This window comes from Oncorhynchus kisutch, linkage group LG5 (genome assembly GCF_002021735.2).
Source record: "Oncorhynchus kisutch isolate 150728-3 linkage group LG5, Okis_V2, whole genome shotgun sequence".
NCBI classification, from domain to species: Eukaryota; Metazoa; Chordata; class Actinopteri; order Salmoniformes; family Salmonidae; genus Oncorhynchus; species Oncorhynchus kisutch.
Genome location: NC_034178.2, coordinates 52864859 through 52890644, shown reverse-complemented (window position 1 = coordinate 52890644; position 25786 = coordinate 52864859). Strand labels below are relative to the sequence as shown.

At 42.5% G+C, this 25786-nt stretch overlaps 1 protein-coding gene across 3 annotated transcripts in view; it reads left to right on the top strand.

Annotated features, from left to right (window-relative positions):
- The window catches only part of LOC109890250 (protein FAM219A-like), a 25512-nt gene extending 12200 nt beyond the window's left edge, over positions 1 to 13312 (top strand). Inside the window, exons 2-9 of one of the 3 annotated variants that reach the window (XR_004210069.1) lie at positions 1731 to 1833; positions 3740 to 3830; positions 4701 to 4784; positions 6271 to 6346; positions 6872 to 7398; positions 9568 to 12085; positions 12262 to 12692; positions 12885 to 13312. Coding sequence is in view for 2 of the 3 variants with exons in the window: in XM_020482234.2 (XP_020337823.1) it covers positions 1731 to 1833; positions 3740 to 3830; positions 4701 to 4784; positions 6271 to 6346; positions 6872 to 7030 (513 nt within the window). In the remaining variant the exon portion in view is untranslated. Of the gene's footprint in view, positions 1 to 1730; positions 1834 to 3739; positions 3831 to 4700; positions 4785 to 6270; positions 6347 to 6871; positions 7523 to 9567; positions 12086 to 12261; positions 12693 to 12884 lie in introns of those variants that run through there. The other 2 variants (XM_020482234.2, XM_020482235.2) reach the window with 2 other exon arrangements.
- Positions 13313 to 25786: the final 12474 nt, after the last annotated feature.

The following is a 25786-nucleotide window of genomic DNA, read 5'->3' as shown; positions in this document are numbered from 1 at the left end:
GCTGATATAAATGCTACGCATACCAGTCTCTCTTTGCTAAGAGTTGAGGAGAGACTGCTTCTTTTTATAAGAAACATCCATGTGTTGAAAATCCCAAATTGATTACACACACACTTATTACCCCACCAGACATGCCACCAGGGGTCTTTTCACAGTCCCCAAATCCCTTCTTTTTTTTGTAAGTACAGTATGAGAGCCAATATTGCATTGAACCGCAAACCTGGTTTTAAAAAACCGATAAAACAACACATCACTGCACAACTGGGGCGGCAGGGTAGTGTAGTGTCAAGTCCCCAAGCTGACAAGGTACAAATCTGTCGTTCTGCCCCTGAACAGGCAGTTGACCCACTGTTCCTAGGCCGTCATTGAAAATAAGAATTTGTTCTTAACTTAAATAAAGATAAAATAAACAACATCTCTCCCCTATTTGACCTAGATAGTGTGTATGTATTGATGTGTAGGCTACGTGTGCCTTTAAAACATTGTTTGATGTAGTTCTGTCCTTGAGCTGTTCTTGTTTATTCATTTTACATAAATGTTATATTTCAGTTTATATTTTAATATACATTTGTACAGAAAAAGAAAAACCTATTTTTGCTTTGTCATTAGGGGGTATTGTGTGTAGATTGATGAGGAGAAAAAAAAAACAATTTAATCAATTTTAGAATAAGGCTGTAAAGTAACAAAATTTGGGGTCTGAAAACTTTCCGAATGCACTGTATGTTATGTTTCATATTTTGTGTGGACCCAAGGAAGAGTAGCTTTTGCAACAGCTAATGGGGATCCTAATACAATCCCAAAATGGAGGCTATTGCTTAATGACATGTCTGTCTACAGTGTAGACTCTACACAGTACCTGTTTAAATGTAATAAACTGTGCTTGTTAAACTGAAGGCAGCAGAATGGGAAAACTGCAAGGGAGGGAGTTTCAGGCCCTGCCTGCTGTGCCGGTTGTTAGTGGTCTGTTGTTTCAACACGTCAGCCAGTTAGTTCCCTGGAGAGGATGCAGCGGTTTTTTTCAGGCTGCCTTGCAGGCCTCGCCCATGTGGGTTCTCCACTCCGGCCTACTTTAGCTGGCTGTAACAGGGCTAGGCTTTTGGTGAACATAATGCAGGGCTCTGTCAGTGGAGTAGGCCGACCAGTCAGCCAACCAGACCCTCAACCACCCAGCAGTTCTTGTCTGTGTCTCAAGTGGCACCCTATTCCCTTTATCGTGCACTACTCAAATGTAATGAACTTTTTTAGAGAATAGGGTGCCATTTGGGACGCTCTTCCCTCTCTCTTACCACTGGAGCTCCAAAAGGAATACCCTCTGTTCTGTCACAGACCCCCGGGTGCCGTCACTCACAGAAAGCCACACTGGCCTACTCCCAGCCCAGCCTCGCCAGTAGAGTGCTCTGGCAGTGGCAACTGACCTAGCAGAGTCACAGGCAGGCACATATACACGTACACACACTGAACAGTGGCCTCTGTCACCGGCTTTCACCTCACGTGAGCAGAGCCTAACCTAAACAGTAAAATATAACCCCCCCCCCCTATTTCCACCTGTTGTTATGCTGCAATGGTTTGCCTGTTTTGGAATTGCAAATAGGGCTGTTGTTAATAGAAGCTGATTTGTGCCGTAGGGGTCAAATGTAAAACAACCACAGCAAATCTTGAAATGTGAACACATCTAATAGAAAATGTCCTTATCAAACATGGGAAAAGTATCATCTGTTTTTGTTCTGCAGCAGGACCCAGCAGCATCCGACACCTCTGAGGCCGACTCTGACACTAGAGAAGGTGAGACGGTGGCCATGAACTACAAGCCCTCCCCACTGCAAGTGAAAATAGGTGAGCCTTATTATAGCATCTCCACCAGACACACACACACACACACACCTCTCCACTCCTCGTTCCCTACATATGTACAGCATCACTGTGCCTGTGTTTACTAACACATGGTGACCTTCACTAAGACCATCTCTGTCTATCCATTTTTAAATCTTTCAGTCTGTCAGTCAATATACAGTTTAACAACATACAACCACCAGCTGTAGCATTTGAGTGAATTCATAATTGAAAAACGTCTTCATTGCCAGAATCTCACAGTATCCCTTTTTAATTAGTTAAGTAATTCTCTCAGTCAGTAGTTCATCTATTATTTTGCAACAACGCTGTGTTCTGTGAGTGAGCACAATAAATATTTCTGATGGGTGTATACAAAAGTGGGATTGAACCTTCACGGTTTTGATATTGCTTTTCTTCCTATTAGGCCACATGCAGCACTTCATGCATGAACCATGTAGAAAGGCAGGTTCTTCCAGATGCACTGAAGTGATGCAATTCTTCTTTGCCATGAACTGTATCTCTGGAACATTATTCCTTTACCACGTTGTGTGGAATGTTTCGGCATAGAGCTGTCGAAATAGGTTCTGAGTTACTGACTGATAATGTCATAGTTGAATATGAATATCTGGGCTGTTTCCTCCATGAATAACGTTTTAGTGTATTAATCTTCCTGAGCATTGCTATGGTTGTTTGGGGTTTATTGGCCAAAGCCAATACCCAGATTCTGCTGGAGCCACATAAAGATCCTCTTTGACAGTCTAGCAGTGGCAGGCTGAATTTACTCACTGTATTCTGGGGCAACAACTTTGAAAGAGCAATGAGGTGACAACTTCCAATCCCATAACCATATCTCCCTCCCTCTGTCTCTCCTGCACTCAGTTGGTCAGCAGCACTGTGCTTCAGAGATTAAGTAAATAAAGTGTCAGGTTTATGGTAATTGGGCTTTGCATCACAATCATCTCTTGGCAGCTTGGTTATTCTTTACTGCACTGCAGGGGAATTCCAATCACACATGCCACAGTGTGGAAGTCATATAGAGGTCAAGCCCAAAGTTTACAATAACTACTGACATGCCCCTCCAGTAGGGCTAGGCTTATATGAGGTATCAATGACCACAGTGTTCTGTGTCAGCACAACCAGTGTTGCAGTGCAGTTGCCTACTTATATTGATTTTAGTCATTTTCAGGTGAAAGGTAGTGATAGACCTGAATGTTAACAAATAAATTATAGACCAACTAAAGCAGGAATGGGCAACTTATTTAATTGTTTTACTCAGTCGATGACTAACTGTTGCAAGTTAGAATTTGGTTGTGCGTCAGCAGTTTTTCTCATGTTATGTCAGTCACTGACAGCCACTCAATTATCCCATGTCAGCTTAACAATTTTAGTTTGGTAAGTTAGCTAGACAGCTGTCTAAATTTAGTAATCATAGCCCAATTACCAGCCGAGGGGCCTCCATTGATTTTGTTAGCCAGTCTCAAAATGTGTATAATTGCAGGAAATTTGCTGTAAAACAGTTAATTTTGCTCTCCCCATCGGAAAATTAATAGAATTGCATGAATTGCAGACCCGTGAGCAACTCCGGCCCCTCATGATGAGTTCAGATTTTTTGTGGCCCCCACCCCCATCAAAGTTGCCCATCCCTGCACTACATGAATAAAAGCAGATGAACAAGCAAATAAATGGAATAAATTGTGGAAAAGGGTAGTAGTATTTCACCTGATACAGATCGAAGAAGGGGGATGGGGTTTACAGTCATTGTTTTACGTCAGATAGCAAAACGATTCGGTCTGCACTGAAACTGGAGGCTCTGAGTTGAGTACTGTGTGTTGAGCAGGAAGGACTCCCCGGATGACAATGGGGTGACAGTTTCATTCATATATATGATGGAATCTCCTGTGATTGGCAGAGAAACAGAGAGAGCTGGCCAGGAAGGGATCAGTAAAGAATAGCCCTGTCAACCACCAACCAAAGAAGAACAACGTCATGGCCAGAACACGGTAACAATAAAGATCACACTATTGGTTTCCTATGCTTTTAACATGCTCTTTTTATTATTTGTCCCAACGTCATTTCACGGCAGCTTGGTGCTTGGTTGACTTCTTTTGTAACATTTTGTACAGTCCCTTCAATTTGAAATTCTATAACAAGTTAGAGAAAGGTTTGTCTGTAAACTCTTACGCAGAGAAAGAACAGCCATTCAAAGAATTTCTACACCAACCCTGCAAGGGGACAGCCAACCAGTGTTTATGATGACACTTAACATTTAAAACATAAACCATTAATATTTCAAACAGGGACTTTAGAAATGGTATCCTTGTGGATTGTGAATGATAAATTCAGACTCAATTTAGTTGAAAAACCTTGGGCCTGGTTCAGTCAAACCCACTAACAGGGGCCCATTTCCTTTGTCTGTAATCCTAGTCCCTGGGTGGATTATCAGATATGGTAGAGCAGCTCCCTCTAAACCCAGAGCCCCAGTTTATAGGCAGCAGCCACATTATTCTGAAGGCCAGAGATTACCCCAAAGCGCACTAACCAGGCTAGGAGAGTGCTAACCCTTGCTGTGGCTGACTAGGACAGTTGCTGCTGCTGATGTTGAGGCTGGTTCATGGTATTTATAATATCACAGTTTTGTCCCAGATTTAGCCACGTGTCTATTGTATTCAAGAGATCAGAAGAGGAAACCAGAATATCATCATTTTGGCACCACAGTAACTGGAATTTAGCTAGGATTTGACTTTGAGGAGTACCCCCATTTATCTTCTGCTAAATTTGATTACAGGGTTGGTGGCTCTCACCTCCTCTTCACACACCTCCTATGTTTTATGCTTCTAATCTCCAAGACTTTCTTCTCTCATCTTCTTTAGTTTGGTGGTGCCAAACAAAGGCTACTCCTCTTTAGACCAGACCAGCCCGGATGAGAAGCCCCTGGTTACGCTGGACACAGACAGGTAAGAGTGAACGTAATGTTACTCTGGGATTTAAACAAGGCAAGAAAAATAATCCTTATTGAAACAAATCTCACATCTTGCTAATGTCTTGGGCTACTTTCTCTAAAACTGGCATCCAACAGCCCTGTTCCAGAGGTCCACTGTGAGCCTTCAGCCTTTTAAAGCGCTGTCACAATGCATGGGGAACTACTTTCCTGAATTCCATACAGCCTGAAAGAGTAGCCCCTGCCAGAAAAAAGAGTGACACAACTCGAGAAAAGTTTGCAGTTACAGCTCTGCTCCGAGCCGCTCTCTTAGCAGGCAGAGGCATTCCCAAATGAGGGAAAATCTTCTCCCAGTGTGCCGGATTAAAGGGCTTGTGATTTGTACCGCCGGGAAAAGAGGCTCAGGGTCCTCCCTCCTACTGTGCTCCCAGTGCTCCCTGCACAGTGTAGTAGTGTGTGAGACAGAAGGTTTGTGTCCCAAATGGCACCCTATTCCTTTAATAGTGCATTACTTTTGATTAGGGCCCGTGTCAAAAGTAGTGCACTATAAAGGGAATAGGGTGCCATTTGGGACGCACTCATGGGTCCCCCACCCTGTGTTGTTGTTGTTTTCCATCATGTTCTCAGCCGATGGGATCTCCTTTACTGATCCCAGCTTTCTGGCACCCATCCAAATGATAATGTAATGTTCACTCTCTCTCACTCTCTCACACACACACACACACACACAGAGAGAGAGAGACACTTGTTTGTCTCCCTTATTCCAGCTATGCATGCACACTCACTCCCTCAGTTATTCTCTTTCTGTTGTTCTCTTTTTGTCTCTCTTACACACACTCACACTCAATTTCACTCTCATTGTTGTTCTCGGTCTCCTCTCTCACACACGCTTTTGTATTATGTTATGTGCCCTTACTCGAACGCACACTAAGAAACACGTAAACACATGTGTTTATACATGAAAGTGCATACAGTACGTGTTTGTGTTGAGGTTGTTGTCTTGAGTTTGGGCGTGTCTGATAGGGTTCAGCGTCATTAAGAATGCTGATCCTGACTCATTACTGGAGTCAGGATCAGCAGAAGGTTTCAGATTGTCTCTGCTGGTTGTCTCTGCTAGAATAAATTAATCCTTCTGAAATGTCAGTCTTTGTGGTACCTTATTATCTACTAGGGAGATGCCTGGAGATATAAAATAACATGGCACTGCATTTTGATTTTCATAAATCTTTCTGGGAGAGTATACCCTGAAACACTGAACACTCAACAATTTCGAAAGTATCCGTCATTGTAAATAATAATTTGTTCTTAACTGACTTGCCTAGTTAAATAAAGAATAAATAAATAAATGTATCCCAAAATGAGTTGAGACTTCTCTTTTTGTCTAGAATTTAAGCACCATAGTACAATATTGTACTATTTACGGATGTTTGACTTCTTTTACTGTCGCTATCAATCTTGTTTCTGTTGCCAGGAACCTTATTATTAATCTTTTCATGTTTCAGTGATGATGACTTTGACATGTCCAGATACTCTTCGTCTGGATACTCCTCCGCCGAGGTGAGATGTCTGAGGGACCAGGTATCTATGCACTACATACGGTTAATTTCACCTCAACCCTGTTATAAGCTGTCATAGGCACTACATAACCTGTCATGACACGGTCCTGCTTATGTTCATTCCCATGGCCTTTATCCTGTAACCTGAATCTCATCTCTGACCACCATTCACTTTAGTCAATTTATAACTAAGGAGTTTCTATCAATCATGATTTATCCATACATTACAATCAGCACTTGCTGACATCAATAATGCCTCATCACCATTCATTTCTATTCATATATTCGTCTATATGTGTCTGTCTATAGATGTGTTTTAGTTGTAATTTTCTCCTTATTGTCTCACTACAGTTTAATCATTTGACACCATTACTTGGTGTTAGGTGTACGACTGACTATACAACGACTAGCACTAGCACGACCCATAGCAATTTTATAGTTCCATATGTTGTACCTAAAACAAGTAAGATTTCAACTCAATAATGAGATGTGTGGTTCTTATTACTATGATTGTGAAATTATTGTTTTTTTCCTCTGTCCCCTGCAGCAGATCAACCAGGATCTCAACATCCAGCTTCTGAAGGACGGTTACCGGCTCGACGAAATCCCTGACGATGAAGATCTGGATCTGATCCCGCCCAAATCAGTCAACCCCACCTGCATATGCTGCCAAGCCACCACCTCCTCAGCCTGCCAGATCCAATAGCCCCTCCCACAATATACGCCATGACTCCGCCCTCTGCAGTGAGCTCACCTCACCACTGGGGCGGTGACAGGGAGAAAGAATGCAATGATCGGAGGGGGAGAAAAAAACAGAAGAATAGGTCTATTGGAATTAGTGTGGATATGAAAAGGGTGAAAATGCACAAAATATGTACTCCTATGGTAGGACATGTGCGTACATTTGTTTGTTATGTTCCAGTGAGATACTCGTTTTTTTTGTCTGAGTAGTATTCTTGGAAAAAAACACAAGGACAAAAGAAGGACTCAAGAATGCAGTGTTTCCAAGATTGCCTGTTGTGGAATAGATCTTCGCCTTTGCATGTCCTCCTGAAAGTCTTTGTTTCTGTTACGGTACGTATGGAGGGATTAACAGCCAATGCACTGTGAGCATGGGAAAATAACAAACATTTGATTGAACAGAATGAATAGTTGTCTAAGTGTGTATCATGTCCAAAATTAAACAACTTCAGCATTACAGCATTTAAAAGATTTAAGGAAATACAGCTACATACATAAACACCATGGAATCACAAATGTCTGGCAAGGTAGGCCACCAGCTCACAGAACGGGACCGCCAAGGTAGGCCACCAGCTCACAGAACGGGACCGCCAAGGTAGGCCACCAGCTCACAGAACGGGACCGCCAAGGTAGGCCACCAGCTCACAGAACGGGACCGCCAAGGTAGGCCACCAGCTCACAGAACGGGACCGCCAAGGTAGGCCACCAGCTCACAGAACGGGACCGCCAAGGTAGGCCACCAGCTCACAGAACGGGACCGCCAAGGTAGGCCACCAGCTCACAGAACGGGACCGCCAAGGTAGGCCACCAGCTCACAGAACGGGACCGCCAAGGTAGGCCACCAGCTCACAGAACGGGACCGCCAAGGTAGGCCACCAGCTCACAGAACGGGACCGCCAAGGTAGGCCACCAGCTCACAGAACGGGACCGCCAAGGTAGGCCACCAGCTCACAGAACGGGACCGCCAAGGTAGGCCACCAGCTCACAGAACGGGACCGTCAAGGTAGGCCACCAGCTCACAGAACGGGACCGCCAAGGTAGGCCACCAGCTCACAGAACGGGACCGCCAAGGTAGGCCACCAGCTCACAGAACGGGACCGCCAAGGTAGGCCACCAGCTCACAGAACGGGACCGCCAAGGTAGGCCACCAGCTCACAGAACGGGACCGCCAAGGTAGGCCACCAGCTCACAGAACGGGACCGCCAAGGTAGGCCACCAGCTCACAGAACGGGACCGCCAAGGTAGGCCACCAGCTCACAGAACGGGACCGCCAAGGTAGGCCACCAGCTCACAGAACGGGACCGCCAAGGTAGGCCACCAGCTCACAGAACGGGACCGCCAAGGTAGGCCACCAGCTCACAGAACGGGACCGCCAAGTGCTGAAGCACGTAGCTCATAAAAATCATCTGACCTTGGTTACAACACACAACTACCGTGTTCCAAACTACATTAGCACAATAACTGTTCGTCGGGAGCTTCATGAAATAGGTTTCTATGGCCTCACACATGCCTAAAATCACCATGCGCAAGGCCAAGTGTCGGCTGGAGTGGTGTTAAGCTCGCCGCCATTGGACTCTGGAGCAGTGGAAATGCGTTCTCTGGAACGCACACACAAATCTAGGTGTGGCGGATGCCAGGAGAAAGCTACCTGCCCGAATGCATAGTGCCAACTGTAAAGTTTGTTGGGAGAGGAATAATGGTCTGTGGCTGTTTTTTCCATGGTTTGTGCTAGGCCCCTTAATTCCAGTGAAGGAAAATCTTAACACTACAACATACAATGACATTCTAGACGACGATTCTGTGCTTCCAATTTTGTGGTAACAGTTTGGGGAAGGCCCTTTCCAGGGCTCAGTGCACAAAGCAAGGTCCATACAGAAATGGTTTGTCGAGATTGGTGTGGAAGAAATTGACTTGCCTGCACAGAGCCCTGACCTCAACCCCATCGAACACCTTTGGGATGAATTGGAACACCGACTGCGAGCCAGGCCTAATCGCCCTACATCAGTGCCCGACCTCACTAATGCTTTTGTGGTTGAATGGAAGCAAGTCCCTGCAGCAATGTTCCAACGTCTAGTGGAAAGCCTTCCCAGGAGAGTGGAGGCTGTTATAGCAGCAAAGGGGGGACCAACTCCATATTAATGGCCATTATTTTGGGATGAGATGTTCGACGAGTGGGTGTCCACATACTTTTACATGTATATATTTTAGGTTTCCAATTCCAAGGACCTCATTAGTTGAAATGCAAAGTGAGTTTTGATTTGAGGGGATTTGCAGTCGTCTTACTTCTATCCTCTTTCATTCTTTCCCTGTTGTTGTGATACGTGTTTAATCCCCTAGAGTTGATGTCCGCACCCCTGCGGAAATATAATTAACATAATAAAAACATCCCCATCAAAATCTCTGTTTTACATGAAGGTGAGAGACATCAGAATAATTATTCTTATCTACGACTTTGGTATATGACTCGAAAAAAGCTTTGTTTGTTTGTTTGCTGTCTTGCAGATTGTTTGGCATGACAATGACCGTAGGAGTTGGCAAGACTGCACAAACTTATCTGGGACCACGCTAGTGAAGCCAGTGTGTATTTAGTGTCATTCTACTAATATCCACATGAAAATGATTGTATCTTATATAGTGGATATTTCGTTAAATCTTAATAGGTTTCAGTTACCCCTCAAAAATCATTGTGTATTAGGTCTTCCTGCTTATACTTGTACTCATTGTTAATTTCAGTTTATGCTGTCTTCACTTGTCTACTATTGTACTTATGATCTTGGGATATTTTCCTTTTTTTGTGTGTGTAAATTGCTTTGAACAGTTGAATGAAAATGGATTATTATTATTACACATAGGTAAGAAAAGCTCATTTTCCAATGTGCTTAATAGGATTAATGTGCTAACGAGTACTGTACCTGCCATACTGTAATACCATTTACTAGTCCTGACACCCAGTGGGTGTGGGTATTGTAGTTTAACTGTGCCAAAGGCACATTCCTTTCCTGGTATGATGGTGTAAAATAAATCATTCTTAATGAAGCCATCCATTATGGCCGTTATGCCCATGAAAGTTAACAAGAGATGGTGATAAATTATTATATCAATATACCAGTTGAAATGGAGAATGTGTCCTTTCTGATTTCTGGAGCAGGGATGATACCAGCAAACTTGTACTAATGATAGTGGTTTGGCAACATGTCCACCTTTACCCACAGCAGCCCATGTTCTCTAGGCTATAGTGCTTCCAGAAGTAGGCTGTAGTGCCACCTTGTGCTTCTCTCACTGCCACCGACACAGTCACGAGCCATTCATAGGAGTCTGTGCAACCACACATGCACTGTACACACGGTACACAAACACAGCGTGCACTGTAAAATGTGTCACATGAAGAATTGCAACTTGTTGAAAGGGAATGTCTAACAATCCAAGACTGTGTATAGCATACTGTATGTAACGAAAGGGATGGGAAATGTAAGGATGTTCTTTACTATACTGCTTTGGGCGCTTGGTTATCCAATGCATTCCACCGTAGTGCGATGAATGATATGAGGAAGGGTTGACTCTAGTGTGAATCCACTCAAATGATGGACAATTCAAGTGCAAACAGGTCAATCCAAAACAATGAAAATACCTGCTGTTTGTGATGGTACAAAACAGGGAACACTGTGTTCAGTAGGCACGAAATGGAAAAACGCTTAAGATAACATCATCCCGATGGCAAATGCAATGGGAATGTATACCTGCTTTGGCTGAGACCTAAGCGTTAGTTTCCCCTGTCATTGAACTGAGTTCATACTTCATCTCACCCCTGAGTTAACTAAAGTAGAGTATGCCTTAAGTAATGCATTTTAGTGGAAGATATTTATTGCCAGTGGTATGTTTTAATTTATTTGAAAAAATGGGTATGCATTTTAACATGGACACAGAGGGCAACACTTTTACATCTGTGAAACTGCACCGGAATATTACAGTACTGACAATATTTTGAGCTTAGTGCCGTTTTGTGGATGTAAAAGGTTGTCCATAGTCTCTATTTTTATCCAGATGCTTATTATGATTGTAAAGAAGATGCGAACAACTTCAGTATGTAACAATGTTATCGTTCTGTGTAGTGTATCATGTCTTCTAATAAATATCAGAGGTCTGAATTAAAAGATGTGATGCAAGTTCCAGGAAAAATATGCACATCCAATGGTCAGGTGCTGGCTGGAAAAAAACGAAACTAAATCAAATAGAACAATGTCAGCAACTATGTAATGCATGTTGTCTTTTGCTCTGTCCAAAAATAATTCCATCTTTGAAAAAAACTGATGTAAAGTTTGCACCTGGTGAGAGTTTCTGATAAAAAAAAAATGTTGAGAGCAAATTGTAAGCAATGACCAAGGGCGTGTACAGTAATTACGTTCACCAGTGAAAGGGGGTTTGACAGTGACTATGGGCCAGGTCAGAAGGGTGTGGGGAGGGAAGAGGGGGTGATTAGCCTGACTTTATCCCCAGAGACAGATGATGGACTGTGGCTCCTATGACAGGACAGTACGAGGATATCATCAGGACGTGGAGCCATTTTAATGAGAATGTTGTCCTGAGCGGCTGTACTACTCCTGCCGTGTTCAGTTACTGCATGCCTACACGTTGCCTGCTGTATCCTATGAGTTCACCACCTATAGGATGCAGCAGTACAACGTACAGCAGGAAAAACATGGTAGGGTCACATGGCCAGAGTTATTTAGTATCTGCACCAGTATAAAGTTTACACCCGTTATTTTACTATTTCAAACAATTCTAGTGCAGGTCCGCAGTTAAGTTTATGCATGTGTTTTGACCAGTGACCTCCGTGTTGGGCTGTGGAGGTTGTCGCGGTGCCACAGTGCAGGCGGAGGCCCGCTCAGCAGAAGAACCGGTGTTAGCAGGACGCTGTGTAGTCATGAAGCTGCCGGACTTCACCATGACGCAAAAGCTGGGGGTGCTGTACTCCTCCTGCTCCCCAAAAAACATGTCCTCCATCCCCCAGGATATCATACAGGTAGGTTAGACTTTATTTCAGGGTTTGGGGTCCGTTCTGTTTTAATATCCATCACTTGGGAGTATACGACAATCTGCGGGTTTATGCCATTGTCTTTTTCTCTACCCGGCACCTGACATGTTCTGGATGTGTGGCACATTACGCCAATATAACGTTAACCCTTCACTTCTATACAGAGCTTCATGGTGAGTGAGAGCGAAGTGCTGCTGCAGTCTACCATCATTCCTGTGAGAATGGAGGACGAGCAGCTCCTCTATATGTCCGAAGAGGTCAAGCACGCAGCAGCCACCCTCACCTCCTCTATACTGGTCCGAGGTGAAAGGAGGAGGGTCTGGAGAGGGGGGCGAGGAAAGAAAGGGGTAGAAACTGAAGAGGGATTAGGAGGAGTGCATATAGCGCAATGTAAAATGAGATTTGAATAGTCATACACTTAATTGGTTCAGCATCTTTCATACATCACAGCTTGAATTTTTCTCTCTCCCTCTCTCTTTTATTGAATTTCTCATTCTGTCTCGGCAGTGTATGGTGTATGGTCACAGCCACCCTATTTCAGATTCTAGTGAGCAACACCAAGCCGATCACTGACAACACAATCATCACTCTGGAGGTGAGTATGTCTCTCCAACCCTGTCTATGACCAAGGACATCAGCTAATTGTTATGGCATATTATGCATGCATGAATCATGCAAATTGGTTTCAAAAGGATAATTGGATGTGAAATACTTTATTAGGCCTACTGGTCCCAACATAGCCATGTCAGACTTGTGTACAGATTGTGATTGGTCACTGTGCCTTCAGGGTGTACTTCCTGGTGCTGGAGAGGATGTGCCCACCATAGTAATCTCGCCCCACTATGACTCATACGGCCTTACTCCAGTAAGTCAACATCACACTGTGTATGCACTAGTGAAATAGACATTTATTCACATTGTGTGTGTGTGCGCATGTGTGTGTGAAACAGTGGCTGTCATGGAGCAGACTCCAACGGTAGCGGAGTGACCATCCTGCTTGAGCTGGTCGGTCTCTTCCAGAAACTTTACAACAACCCCTACAGCCAGCCTCCCTGAGTTACTCACACACACACACACAGTGTATTTTAGCTTTTTTTTTTTACAGATCATTAATGAGTAATTGTAGCTCAGTTTGTAGAACATGATGCTTGCAATGCCAGGATAGTGGGTTCAATTCACCGGACCACACATATGTAAAATATATGCACGCATAACTTTAAGTTGATTTGGACAAAAGTATCTGATAAATATGATTATTTATATAATATATTATCACCATTTATAGATCATACGAAAAGTATTAATCACATATCATATATTACATTTGTATTACGTTTCAAATCATCAAATTTGAGAAATAGGCCTTAGGACCTTTATATAATCAAAAACGCTAGTCAGGTTTTGTTTGTGTATATGAAGTGACACTTGTTTTCTTTTAGTTCTAGATACCATCTTCTTTTCTCCATGACTGGCAGTGGGAAGTATAACTTCCTGTGTACCAAGAGGTTAATAGAGGATAATATGGACCATAACAATGAGTTGCTGGTTCACCTGATCGTCTTTCAGATACGGTGTCAAGACCAGAACTATCGAGACCTAGACTATCGAGGCCTGTGCTTTGTTGTTTTCGGCTTTCGTGCTATGTGTATTGTGCACTTCTTGTTTCGGGTCTCTTCCCGTGTAGTGTTATTACAGGTTTCGTCCCGCATAATTATTAGAGGTTAAACCTCGCTCTGTTGTTTGGGTTACATCCCTGTATATTTTATATACCTGTTTTTTGGGGCTTTGTCCCTTTTTCATGACATGCTGTATTTTTGGGTGGAGTAATAACCCTCCCCCTATTACATATTCCATCAACAGCACCCGATGTCACAGGAAGGCCAAAAAGATAATCTAGGACAACAACCACCCGAGCCACTGCTTGTTCACCCCGCTACCATCCAGAAGGTGAGATCAGTACAGGTGCATCAAAGCTGGGACCGAGAGACTGAAAAACAGTTTCTATCTCAAGGCCAACAGCCATCACTAACAGGGAGAGGCTGCTGACTACATACAGACTTGAAATCATTGGCCACTTTAATAAATGGATCACTAGTCACTTTAATAATGCCACTTTAATAATGTTTACATATCTTACATTACTGTTCTCATATGTGTATTTACTGCATTTTATACCATCTTGCCTATGCATTACTGCATTTTATATTGCATTACTGCATTTTATATTGTATCTTGCCTATGCCGCTCGGTCATCGTTCATCCATATATTTATATGTATATATTCTTTATTCCATCCCTTAGATGTGTGTGTATTAGGTAGTTGTTGTGGAAATGTTAGATTACTCGTTAGACATTACTGCACTGTCAGAACTAGAAGCACTAGTATTTTGCTGCTACACTCGCAATAACATCTGCTAACCATGTGTTTGTGACCAATACAATTTGATTTGTATTGTGTGTAGATGAGGGGGGAAAATATTTGTAGCGTAAAAGGTTGTAACGTAACTTAAAGTTAAGGGGTCTGAATACTTTCCGAATGCACTGTATATCCCTGTTGATTAGCTAACATTAATTAGGCTATTTGCTGGGAATTAATGGGGGTTGGACGGATTCTGTAGGGTTTATAAAATGGGCATAATGTGTTTAAGTGTCTGGAACCCACTAGTCTTCATGTGCAGACTAGTCTAGACAGTGGGAGCTGTTAAATGTCAACATGCATCAAAAGGTCCAGTACCAGTACTGATTTCCTTATATGAACTGTAGCTCAGTAAAATCTTTGAAATTGTTGCATGTTGCATTTATAGTTTTGTTCTGTGCAGTTCTGGACATTCTGCACCAAAATCAGATTTTAGTTTGGCACCCTGAGGTTTTAAGAATTCTGACAAATCAGTACATTTTAATCACGCTGAGGATTTTGGGCAATTCATTTTTGTCAATTATTATTTTACATATATATATATATATTTTTTTTAATTGTCTTTGGCTTCAGTAACCTATTTGTTCTATAATTTAAGGACTCATGGAAGTTGTGTTTATGATGAGATAAAATCGTTTCCAATAAACAACCCTCTTATTTAATTAGCAATTATATCTACTTTATTTTTCAACCTTTCACACAAAGAGATTTTGCATGTCGGCGTTTGAGGCTCTACAACAAAACATCTGGTGGATGAGACTGGAAAACTGAAGTAGTAGGAGTAGAAACTTCATAAATCACTGCTATGACGTGGAACCGAAGTCGGCATCAGGTGATGCTGTAAACAGGATACAAACGAACCACTGACTTGTAAGAACAGTAGTAGACTGTATGCTGGTATTTAGTACATCCACCAGAGGGATCCAAAGACTAAATATAAATCAGTTATTTTTACACTACCTTGTCTCCTTACCCTTTCAACCTAGGCCTTCTCTTGGAAAATCCATGTAGCGGTGCATATCTGAAGTCAGCAAGATATATTTATATACCTGGTTTCTTAAGCTCAGATCAGTTACCAACCTAATGTGAAGTAAATAAACTATCAGACAGTGTCCAAATACTAGTACATGATTTATTATTATTTTTTTTTATGTAAGTGATGTTGTGGAAAAGGCTGTATTTTTGCATTGGTTAAGTCTGAACCTCACATGACAATGGCTTGTGCACGAGACCAATAAATGAGCACTAGTCATCTAGGGGGAAACAAGTTTTGGAGTACAATATGAGAAGTCATGGAATTGGTATTGATTGACACGTAGAAGACCATTCAAACCGAGGTGCATGTTCTCTCTTCTAACATAGTTATATTTTTTCACTATTGAAACTGCACATATTCCTTATTTAATTCCATTGAGGTTATGTCAAGCGCAGGCAATATTGCTCTCACACAGTGAAGTTTCAGAGTAATATTCCACAAAAGACATTATTTGAGTTTATTTGAGTTTATTATTTGAGTTTCAGACAACAAGAGGTTGACGTTCTTAGCTTTTCTTTAAGTGACAAGAAATGTTTTATATGGCTTTATGTTGGCAGGATATCCATGTTTTGGGGATTTGTGGTTCAATGATTGTGAATTATCGTGATAACCATGGCGCCAGTCCACACAGGAAGTGTGGGAGAGAGACCGAGAGAGAGGAAATATAACAAATATTTGGCTGTAAAACTCCTTTCGTAGACGATCAATGTCACTGATAAATGACTAAATATGTGTATTGATTATAATATTTGCTCAAAAACATGTCTCACATAAAACATAAATAAACAGAAAAATTAACAACTAAATAAATAGCCCTGAAACAAGAGCCCCAAAGTACAATGTATGACCAGGAGATTATCTCTCCTTTTATATACAACTAGTATACTCTGTATCCATGTTACAACTAGTATACTCTGTATCCATGTTACAACCAGTATTCTCTGTATCCATGTCACAACTAGTATACTCTGTATCCATGTTACAACTAGTATACTCTGTATCCATGTTACAACTACTATGCTACAACAATTATTCTCTGTATCCATGTTACAACCAGTCTGCTCTGTATCCATGTTACACCTAGTATACTCTGTATCCATGTTACAACTAGTATATTCTGTATCCGTGTTACAACTAGTATATTCTGTATCCGTGTTACAACTAGTATACTCTTTATCCGTGTTACAACTAGTATACTCTTTATCCATTTTACAACTAGTATACTCTGTATCCATGTTACAACTAGTATACTCTGTATCCATGTTACAACTAGTATACTCTGTATCCATGTTACAACTAGTATACTCTGTATCCATGTTACAACTAGTATACTCTGTATCCATGTTACAACCAGTCTTCTCTGTATCCATGTTACAACTAGTATACTCTGTATCCCTGTTACAACCAGTATTCTCTGTATCCATGTTACAACTAGTATACTCTGTATCCATGTTACAACTAGTATACTCTGTATCCATGTTACAACCAGTCTTCTCTGTATCCATGTTACAACTAGTATACCCTGTATCCATGTTACAACTAGTATACCCTGTATCCATGTTACAACCAGTATTCTCTGTATCCATGTTACAACCAGTATTCTCTGTATCCATGTCACAACTAGTATACTCTGTATCCATGTTACAACTAGTATACTCTGTATCCATGTTACAACTACTATGCTACAACAATTATTCTCTGTATCCATGTTACAACCAGTCTGCTCTGTATCCATGTTACACCTAGTATACCCTGTATCCATGTTACAACTAGTATACCCTGTATCCATGTTACAACCAGTCTGCTCTGTATCCATGTTACAACTAGTATACTCTGTATCCATGTAACAACTAGTATACTCTGTATCCATGTTACAACTACTATGCTACAACAATTATTCTCTGTATCCATGTTACAACCAGTCTGCTCTGTATCCATGTTACACCTAGTATACTCTGTATCCATGTTACAACTAGTATATTCTGTATCCGTGTTACAACTAGTATATTCTGTATCCGTGTTACAACTAGTATATTCTGTATCCGTGTTACAACTAGTATACTCTTTATCCATTTTACAACTAGTATACTCTTTATCCATGTTACAACTAGTATGCTCTTTATCCATGTTACAACTAGTGTGCTCTTTATCCATGTTACAACAGTCTCCTCTCAATCAAATGTAATTATAAAGCCCTTCTCACATCAGCTGATATTTCAAAGTGCTGTACAGAAACCCACCCTAAAACCCCAAACAGCAAGCAATGCAAGTGTTGAAGCACGTTGGCTAGGAAAAACTCCCTAGAAAAGCCGGAACCTAGGAAGAAACCTAGAGAGGAACCAGGCTATGAGGGGTGGCCAGTCCTCTTCTGTGCCGGGTGGAGATTATAACAGAAAATGGCCAAGATGTTTAAATGTTCATAGTTGACCAGCAGGGTAGAGAGAGCATACTTATTCACACAGGACACCGGATAAGATGTCTCCATGTTACAACCAGTATGCTCGGTATCCATGTTACAACCAGTATGCTCTTTATCCATGTTACAACTAGTATGCTCTGTATCCATGTTACAACAGTCTCCTCTGTATCAATCAAATGTAATTATAAAGCCCTTCTCACATCAGCTGATGACCAGCAGGGTAGAGAGAGCATACTTATTCACACAGGACACCGGATAAGATGTATCCATGTTACAACCAGTCTGCTCTTTATCCATGTTTACAACCAGTCTGCTCTTCTGGACAATCTTGCCAAAATGATAGGGGAGGAAGTTACATTTTCAGAGGATGAGGAGCATGATCATTACTCATCTTTTTTTTCTTGAAAAAACTGTTATTACCCTGCATTTTTCTGGGTTTAATCTCATTCTTTCCATTGTATCCTGCCACAGCTGGTTGCTCACTCCTCTGCTGGCTGCCAACTTTCCGTAATTAACTCCCTCTCTCTCCTCTCTGTCCTGCTCTCTCACACTCTTGCTGTCTTTCTTGCTCCCTTCTCTTCTCTCTCCCCCTGTCTCTTTCTCCCTCTTTCTCTCTTGCTCTCTCTTTCTCCCACACTCCCTCTTCCCTCTACCATTCCCACTCTTCCTCTCTGCTAGCTGTTCAACAGAAAGCAGGGCCGGGCAAATGTAAATCTCTCTGGGGGATTTGGACAGTATACATATGACACATCTGGAGGACGGCAGATTCTTGACACGTTACAAGAAGCAGCCTCGCGACTGAATGTTCATCTTCCTGTATCCCTCGGGACCTCCCCTCTCCTCTCCCTCTTGTTCACTTTTTCCATTCTGCCCTCTGCTTTCTGTTGTTTTGTTGTCTGTGCTCCGCATGCAGCATGTTAGTCGACTGACTCTGACTGAGTCGCCCAAACTCTGATTATTGTTGATTATCAGATGACTGACCTTTCTCACTGTCACTCATCCATTAAAAATTATATTAAGAGGTTGGATCTAATAAACTCTACATGATGATTGCAGAACAGTACAGTACAGACAGTACACTAAAAACATGTCAGATTTTTTTGTTAATTACAGTGTGAGTTGTCCACAACCATTACATCAGTCATAGATGATGAGTAATGTGTAATGACACCAATGTTTCATTCAATTTAAGCATCTTGGCTTAATAACTCCACCTAAATGAATGAAATTACATGATTCTGTGTGTGTATGCTTGTGCATGTGTGTGTTCCTCAGGGGTTGTTGCACAGTAGAGCAATGCATTCCTTCCATTACCCAGACCAAATCAATGCACTGAGCTCAAAGCCAATAAGCACATTGCATCATCCCCTCCTCCTCCTCCCTCTGGCTGCGCTGTTCTGTGACAGGAGGGGAGAGTGGAAAGAGCTGACCCAACCCTGTCAGGGCAGTCCCTGATGCAGCCCTGGCCCCCTGCCTGGCCTGCTGCTCATGGAGCGCCACACACACACAGTGGCTGTTTCAACACATGTGACCCAGTCTCCAATAACGTGGGCACACTCACACAGACATGCATGCACACAGTATTTAAAGTTCTACTGTTTCTCATTCCTGTGAAATGTGTTGAGTTTGGCACCTTATGTGAAAATGTATTTAAAATGGCTGAGGTTTGTCAACAGTGTAAAGAGCCATTTAGAAAGTGTACATTTGTATATCACTTTAACGATGTGCGCCAAGAGTCGGGAAGCAAGTTCAGGGAGTGAGTGTTTTAATAAATAAACGCAACTGAATACAAAACAAGAAACACAAACAACGCACAGACATGACATTGGAACAGAAACAGCAACAATGACACCTGGGGAAGAAACCAAAGGGAGTGACATATAAAGGGCAGGTAATCAAGGAGGTGATAGAGTCCAGGTGAGTGTCATACGGGTAACGCTGGTGACAGGTGTGCGCCATAACGAGCAGCCTGGTGACCTAGACGTCAGAGACGTGACAATCACTGACGTAAAACAAGTGAGGCATTCTTCTGAATGGAAAACTGAGTTAGAAGAAGCTAGTCAAAATAGTTCAATGACCCTTGGGTAACAGGACGTGACATGTAGGCCTATAACCATTGCATTTGAGTGATGAAGTAACTTGTAGCAATGCTTTTGGGGGATTTGACATCTACAATTTGCACTTTCAAAATGTTTCTTTCAGTGCTGCTACAGTGGGTGGTCACCATATCGCTTCATTTTTAACTATACAGTAATGCTGATTTTACTTTACATCTATAGGTATTGTGAGCCACCCAATATAGATAGCAATTAATCTCAACAAACCTTGTAGAAATCAGTTTATATGTTGATCCAATCAATCAATGCTGCCATAACATGAGGCCATTGCTATAACTAGAATCAACCCTCTTTTAGCATGTTGTTCCTGGAGTGGTGTAAAGCTCGCTGCCATTAGACTCTGGAGCAGTGGAGAACACGTTCTCTGGAGTGATGAGTCACGCTTCACCATCTGGCAATCCGATGGATGAATCTGGGTTTAGCAGATGCCAGGAGAACGCTACCTGCCAAAATGCATAATGCCAACTGTAAAGTTTGGTGGAGGAGGAATAATTGTCTGGAGCTGTTTTTCATGGGGTTAGGCCCCTTAGTTCCAGTGAGGAACTAAGGGGAAAATCTTAACGCTACAGCATACAATGACATTATAGACGATTCTGTGCTTGCAACTTTGTGGCAACAATTTGGAGAAGGCCCATTTCTGTTTCATTATGACAATGCCCTGCACAGAGCCCTGACCTCAACCCCATCAAACACTTTTGGGATGAATTGTAATGCCGACTGCGAGCCAGGCCTATAATCCTAACATCAGTGCCCGACCTCACTAATGGTCTTGTGGCGGAATGGAAGCAAGTCGCCGCAACAAAGTTCCAACAGCTAGTGGAAAGCCTTCCCAGAAGAGTGGAGGCTGTTATAGGAGCAAAGAGGGGACCATTAATCAGTGGCAACCCTTCATTCAGGGCAGGTGGGGTAGAGCCACCTCTTTAGCTAAAACAATTCTATACAGTACCAGTCAAATGTTTGGACATACCTACTCATTCAAGGGTTTTTCAGATTTAAAAAATATATATATTTCTACATTGTAGAATAATAGTGAAGACATCAAAACTATGAAATAACACATATGGAATCATATAGTAACCAAAATAGTGTTAAACAAATCAATATATTTTACATTTGAGATTCTTCAAAATGGCCATCCTTTGCTTTGATGATAGTGTTGCACACTCTTGGCATTATCTCAACCATCTTCATGAGGTAGTCAGCTGGAATGCACTTCAATTTTTATTTATTTATTTATTTCACCTTTATTTAACCAGGTAGGCTAGTTGAGAACAAGTTCTCATTTGCAACTGCGACCTGGCCAAGATAAAGCGTAGCAATTCGAGACATACAACAACACAGAGTTACACATGGAATAAACAAAACATACAGTCAATAATACAGTAGAACAAAAGAAAACAAAAAGTCTATATACAGTGAGTGCAAATGAGGTAAGTTAAGGAAATAAATAGGCCATGGTGGCAAAGTAATTACAATATAGCAATTAAACACTGGAATGGTAGATGGGCAGAAGATGAATGTGCAGGTAGAGATACTGGGGTGCAAAGGAGCAAAATAAATAAATACCAGTATGGGGATGAGGTAGGTAGATGGACTGTTTACAGATGGGCTATGTACAGGTGCAGTGATCTGTAAGCTGCTCTGACAGCTGGTGCTTAAAGCTAGTGAGGGAGATGTGAGTCTCCAGCTTCAGAGATTTTTGCAATTCGTTCCAGTCATGGGCAGCAGAGAACTGGAAGGAAAGACGACCAAAGGAGGAATTGGCTTTGGGGGTGACAAGTGAGATATATCTGCTGGAGCGCGTGCTACGAGTGGGTGCTGCTAGGGTGACCAGTGAGCTGAGATAAGGCGGGGCTTACCTAGCAGAGACTTGTAGATAACCTGTAGCCAGTGGATTTGGCGACGAGTATGAAGCGAGGGCCAACAAACGAGAGCGTACAGGTCGCAATGGTGGGTAGTGTATGGGGCTTTGGTGACAAAACGGATGGCACTGTGATAGACTGCATCCAGTTTGTTGAGTAGAGTGTTGATAGATGGCATCACCGAAGTCGAGGATCGGTAGGATGCAGATGGTCACAAAGGATGCTTTGTTGCGATATAGGAAGCTGATTCTAGATTTAATTTTGAATTGGAGATGCTTAATGTGAGTCTGGAAGGAGAGTTTACAGTCTAACCAGACACCCAGGTATTTGTAGTTGTCCACGTATTCTAAGTCAGAGCCGTCCAGATGCTGGACGGGCGGGCAGGTGCGGGCAGTGATCGATTGAATAGCATGCATTTAGTTTTATTTGTGTTTAAGAGCAGTTGGAGGCCACGGAAGGAGAGTTGTATGGCATTGAAGCTCGCCTGGAGGATAGTTAACACAGTATCCAAGGAGGGGCCAGAAGAATACAGAATGGTGTCGTCTGCGTAGAGGTGGATCAGAGAATCACCAGCAGCAAGAGCAACATCATTGATGTATACAGAAAAGAGAGTCGGCCTGAGAATTGAACCCTGTGGCACACCCATAGAGACTGTCAGAGGTCCAGACAACAGTCCCTCCGATTTGACACGCTGAACTCTATCAGAGAAGTAGTTGGTAAACCAGGCGAGGCAATCATTTGAGAAACCAAGGCTGATGAGTCTGCCAATAAGAATGTTGTGATTGACAGAGTCGAAAGCCTTGGCCAGGTCGATGAATACAGCTGCACAGTAATGTCTCTTATCGATGGCGGTTATGATGTCGTTTAGAACCTTGAGCGTGGCTGAGGTGCACCCATGACCAGCTCTGAAACCAGATTGCATAGCGGAGAAGGTATGGTGGCATTCGAAATGGTCAGTAATCTGTTTGTTAACTTGGCTTTCGAAGACCTTAGAAAGACAGGGTAGGATAGATATAGGTCTGTAGCAGTTTGGGTCTAGAGTGTCACCCCCTTTGAAGAGGGGGATGACCGCGGCAGCTTTCCAATCTTTTGGAATCTCAGACGATATGAAAGTGAGGTTGAACAGGCTAGTAATATGGGTTGCAACAATTTAGGCAGATGTGTTTAGAAAGAGAGGTTCCAGATTGTCTAGCACGGCTGATTTGTAGGGGTCCAGATTTTGCAGCTCTTTCAGAATATCATCTGTCTGGATTTGGGTAAAGGAGAAATGGTGGGGGCTTTGGTGGGTTGCTGTGGAGGGTGCCGGGCAGTTGACCGGGGTAGAGGTAGCCAAGTGAAAAGCATGGCCAGCCGTAGAAAAATGCTTCTTGAAATTCTCAATTATAGTGGATTTATCGGTGGTGACAGTGTTTCCTAGCCTCAGAGCAGTGGGCAGCTGGGATGAGGTGCTCTTATTCTCCATGGACTTTACAGTGTCCCATAACTTTTTTGAGTTAGTACTACAGGATGCAAATTTCTGTTTGAAAAAGCTTTCCTTAGCTTTTCTAACTGCCTGTGTATATTTGTTCCTAACTTCCCTGAAAAGTTGCATATCACGGGGGCTATTCGATGCTAATGCAGAATGCCACAGGATGTTTTTGTGCTGGTCAAGGGCAGACAGGTCTGGAGTGAACCAAGGACTATATCTATTCCTAGTTCTACATTTTTTGAGAGGGGCATGCTTATTTAAGATGGTGAGGAAGGCACTTTTAAAGAATAGCCAGGCATAATCTACTGACGGGATGAGGTCAATGTCATTCCAGGATACCCCGGCCAGGTCGATTAGAAAGGCCTGCTCGCAGAAATGTTTCAGGGAGCGTTTGACAGTGATGAGGGGTGGTAGTTTGGTTGCAAACCCATTACGGATGCAGGCAATGAGGCAGTGATCCCTGAGATCTTGATTGAAAAGTTAGTTACGATGACATCTATGAGGGTGCCCGTGTTTACTGATTTGGGTTTGAACCTGGTAGGTTCATTGATAATTTGTGTGAGATTGAGGGCATCAAGCTTAGTTTGTAGGATGGCCGGGGTGTTAAGCATGTCCCAGTTTAGGTCACCTAGTAGCACAAGCTCAGAAGATAGATGGGGGGCAATCAATTCACATATGGTATCGAGGGCACAGCTGGGGGCAGAGGGAGGTCTATAGCAAGCGGCAACAGTGAGAGACTTGTTTCTAGAAAGGTGAATTTTTAGAAGTAGAAGCTCAAATTGTTTGGATACAGACTTAGCCTGCAGAGTTCTGTATTACTATCTATCTCTGCAGTAGATTGCAACACCGCCCCCTTTGGCAGTTCTATCTTGGCGGAAAACGTTATAGTTAGGAATGGAAATTTCAAGGTTTTTGGTGGTTTTCCTAAGCCAGGATTCAGACACGGCTAAGACATCTGGGTTGGCAGAGTGTGCTAAAGTAGTGAGTAAAACAAACTTAGGGAGTAGGCTTCTAATGTTAACATGCATGAAACCAAGGCTTTTACGTTTACAGAAGACAACAAATGAGAGCACCTGTGGGGTGGGAGTGGAGCTAGGCACTGCAGGACCTGGATTAACCTCCACATCACCAGAGGAACAGAGGAGAAGTAGGATAAGGGTACGGCTAAAGACTATACGAACTGGCCGTCTAGCATGTTCAGAACAGAGAGTAAAAGGAGCAGGTTTCTGGGCACGATAGAATAGATTCAAGGCATAATGTACAGACAAAGGCAAGGTAGGATGTGAGTACATTGGAGGTAAACCTAGGCATTGAGTAATGAAGAGAGAGATATAGGTTCTAGAGATGTTTAAACCAGGTGATGTCATCACATATGTAAGAGGTGGAACAACAATTAACAGGGGCGGCAGGGTAGCCTAGTGTTTAGAGCGTTGGACTAGTAACCGAAAGGTTGCAAGTTCATATCCCCGAGCTGACAAGGTACAAATCTGTCGTTCTGCCCCTGCACAGGCAGTTAACCCACTGTTCCTAGGCCGTCATTGAAAATAAGAATTTGTTCTTCACTGACTTGCCTGGTTAAATAATAAAGGTAAAGAAGTTAATTTGTGGAATTTATTTTCTTAATGCGTTTGAGCCAATCAGTTGTGTTGAGACGAGGTAGGGGTGGTGTACAGAAGATAGTCCTATTTGGTAAAATACCAAGTCCATATTGTGGCAAGAACAGCTCAAATAAGCAAAGAGAAATGATAGTCCATCATTACTTTAAGACATGAAGGTCAGTCAATTCAGAAAATTTCAAGAACTTTTAAAGTTTCTTCCAGTACAGTCGCAAAAACCATCAAGCGTTATCATGAAACTGTCTCTCTTGAGGATGGCCACAGGAAATGAAGACCAAGAGTTACCTCTGCTGCAGAGGATAAGTTCATTAGATTGCAGCCCAAATCAGATTGCAGCCCAAATAAATGCTTCACAGAGTTCAAATAACAGACACATCTCAACATCAGCTGTTCAGAGGAGACTGTGTGAATCAGGCCTTCATGGTCGAATTGCTGCAAGAAACCACTAGTAAAGGACACAAATAAGAAGAGACTTGCTTGGGCCAAGAAACACAAGCAATGAACATTAGACTGGTGGAAATCTTTCCTTTGGTCTGTTGAGTCCAAATTTGAGATTTTTGGTTCTGCAGCGATACGCCATCCCATCTGGTTTGCGCTTAGTGGGACTATCATTTGTTTTTTAACAGGACAATGACCCAACACACCTCCAGGCTGTGTGTAAATGATGTGAAATGGCTGGCTAGTTAGCGGTGGTGCGCGCTAATAGCGTTTCAATCGGTGACATCACTCGCTCTGAGACCTTGAAGTAGTTGTTC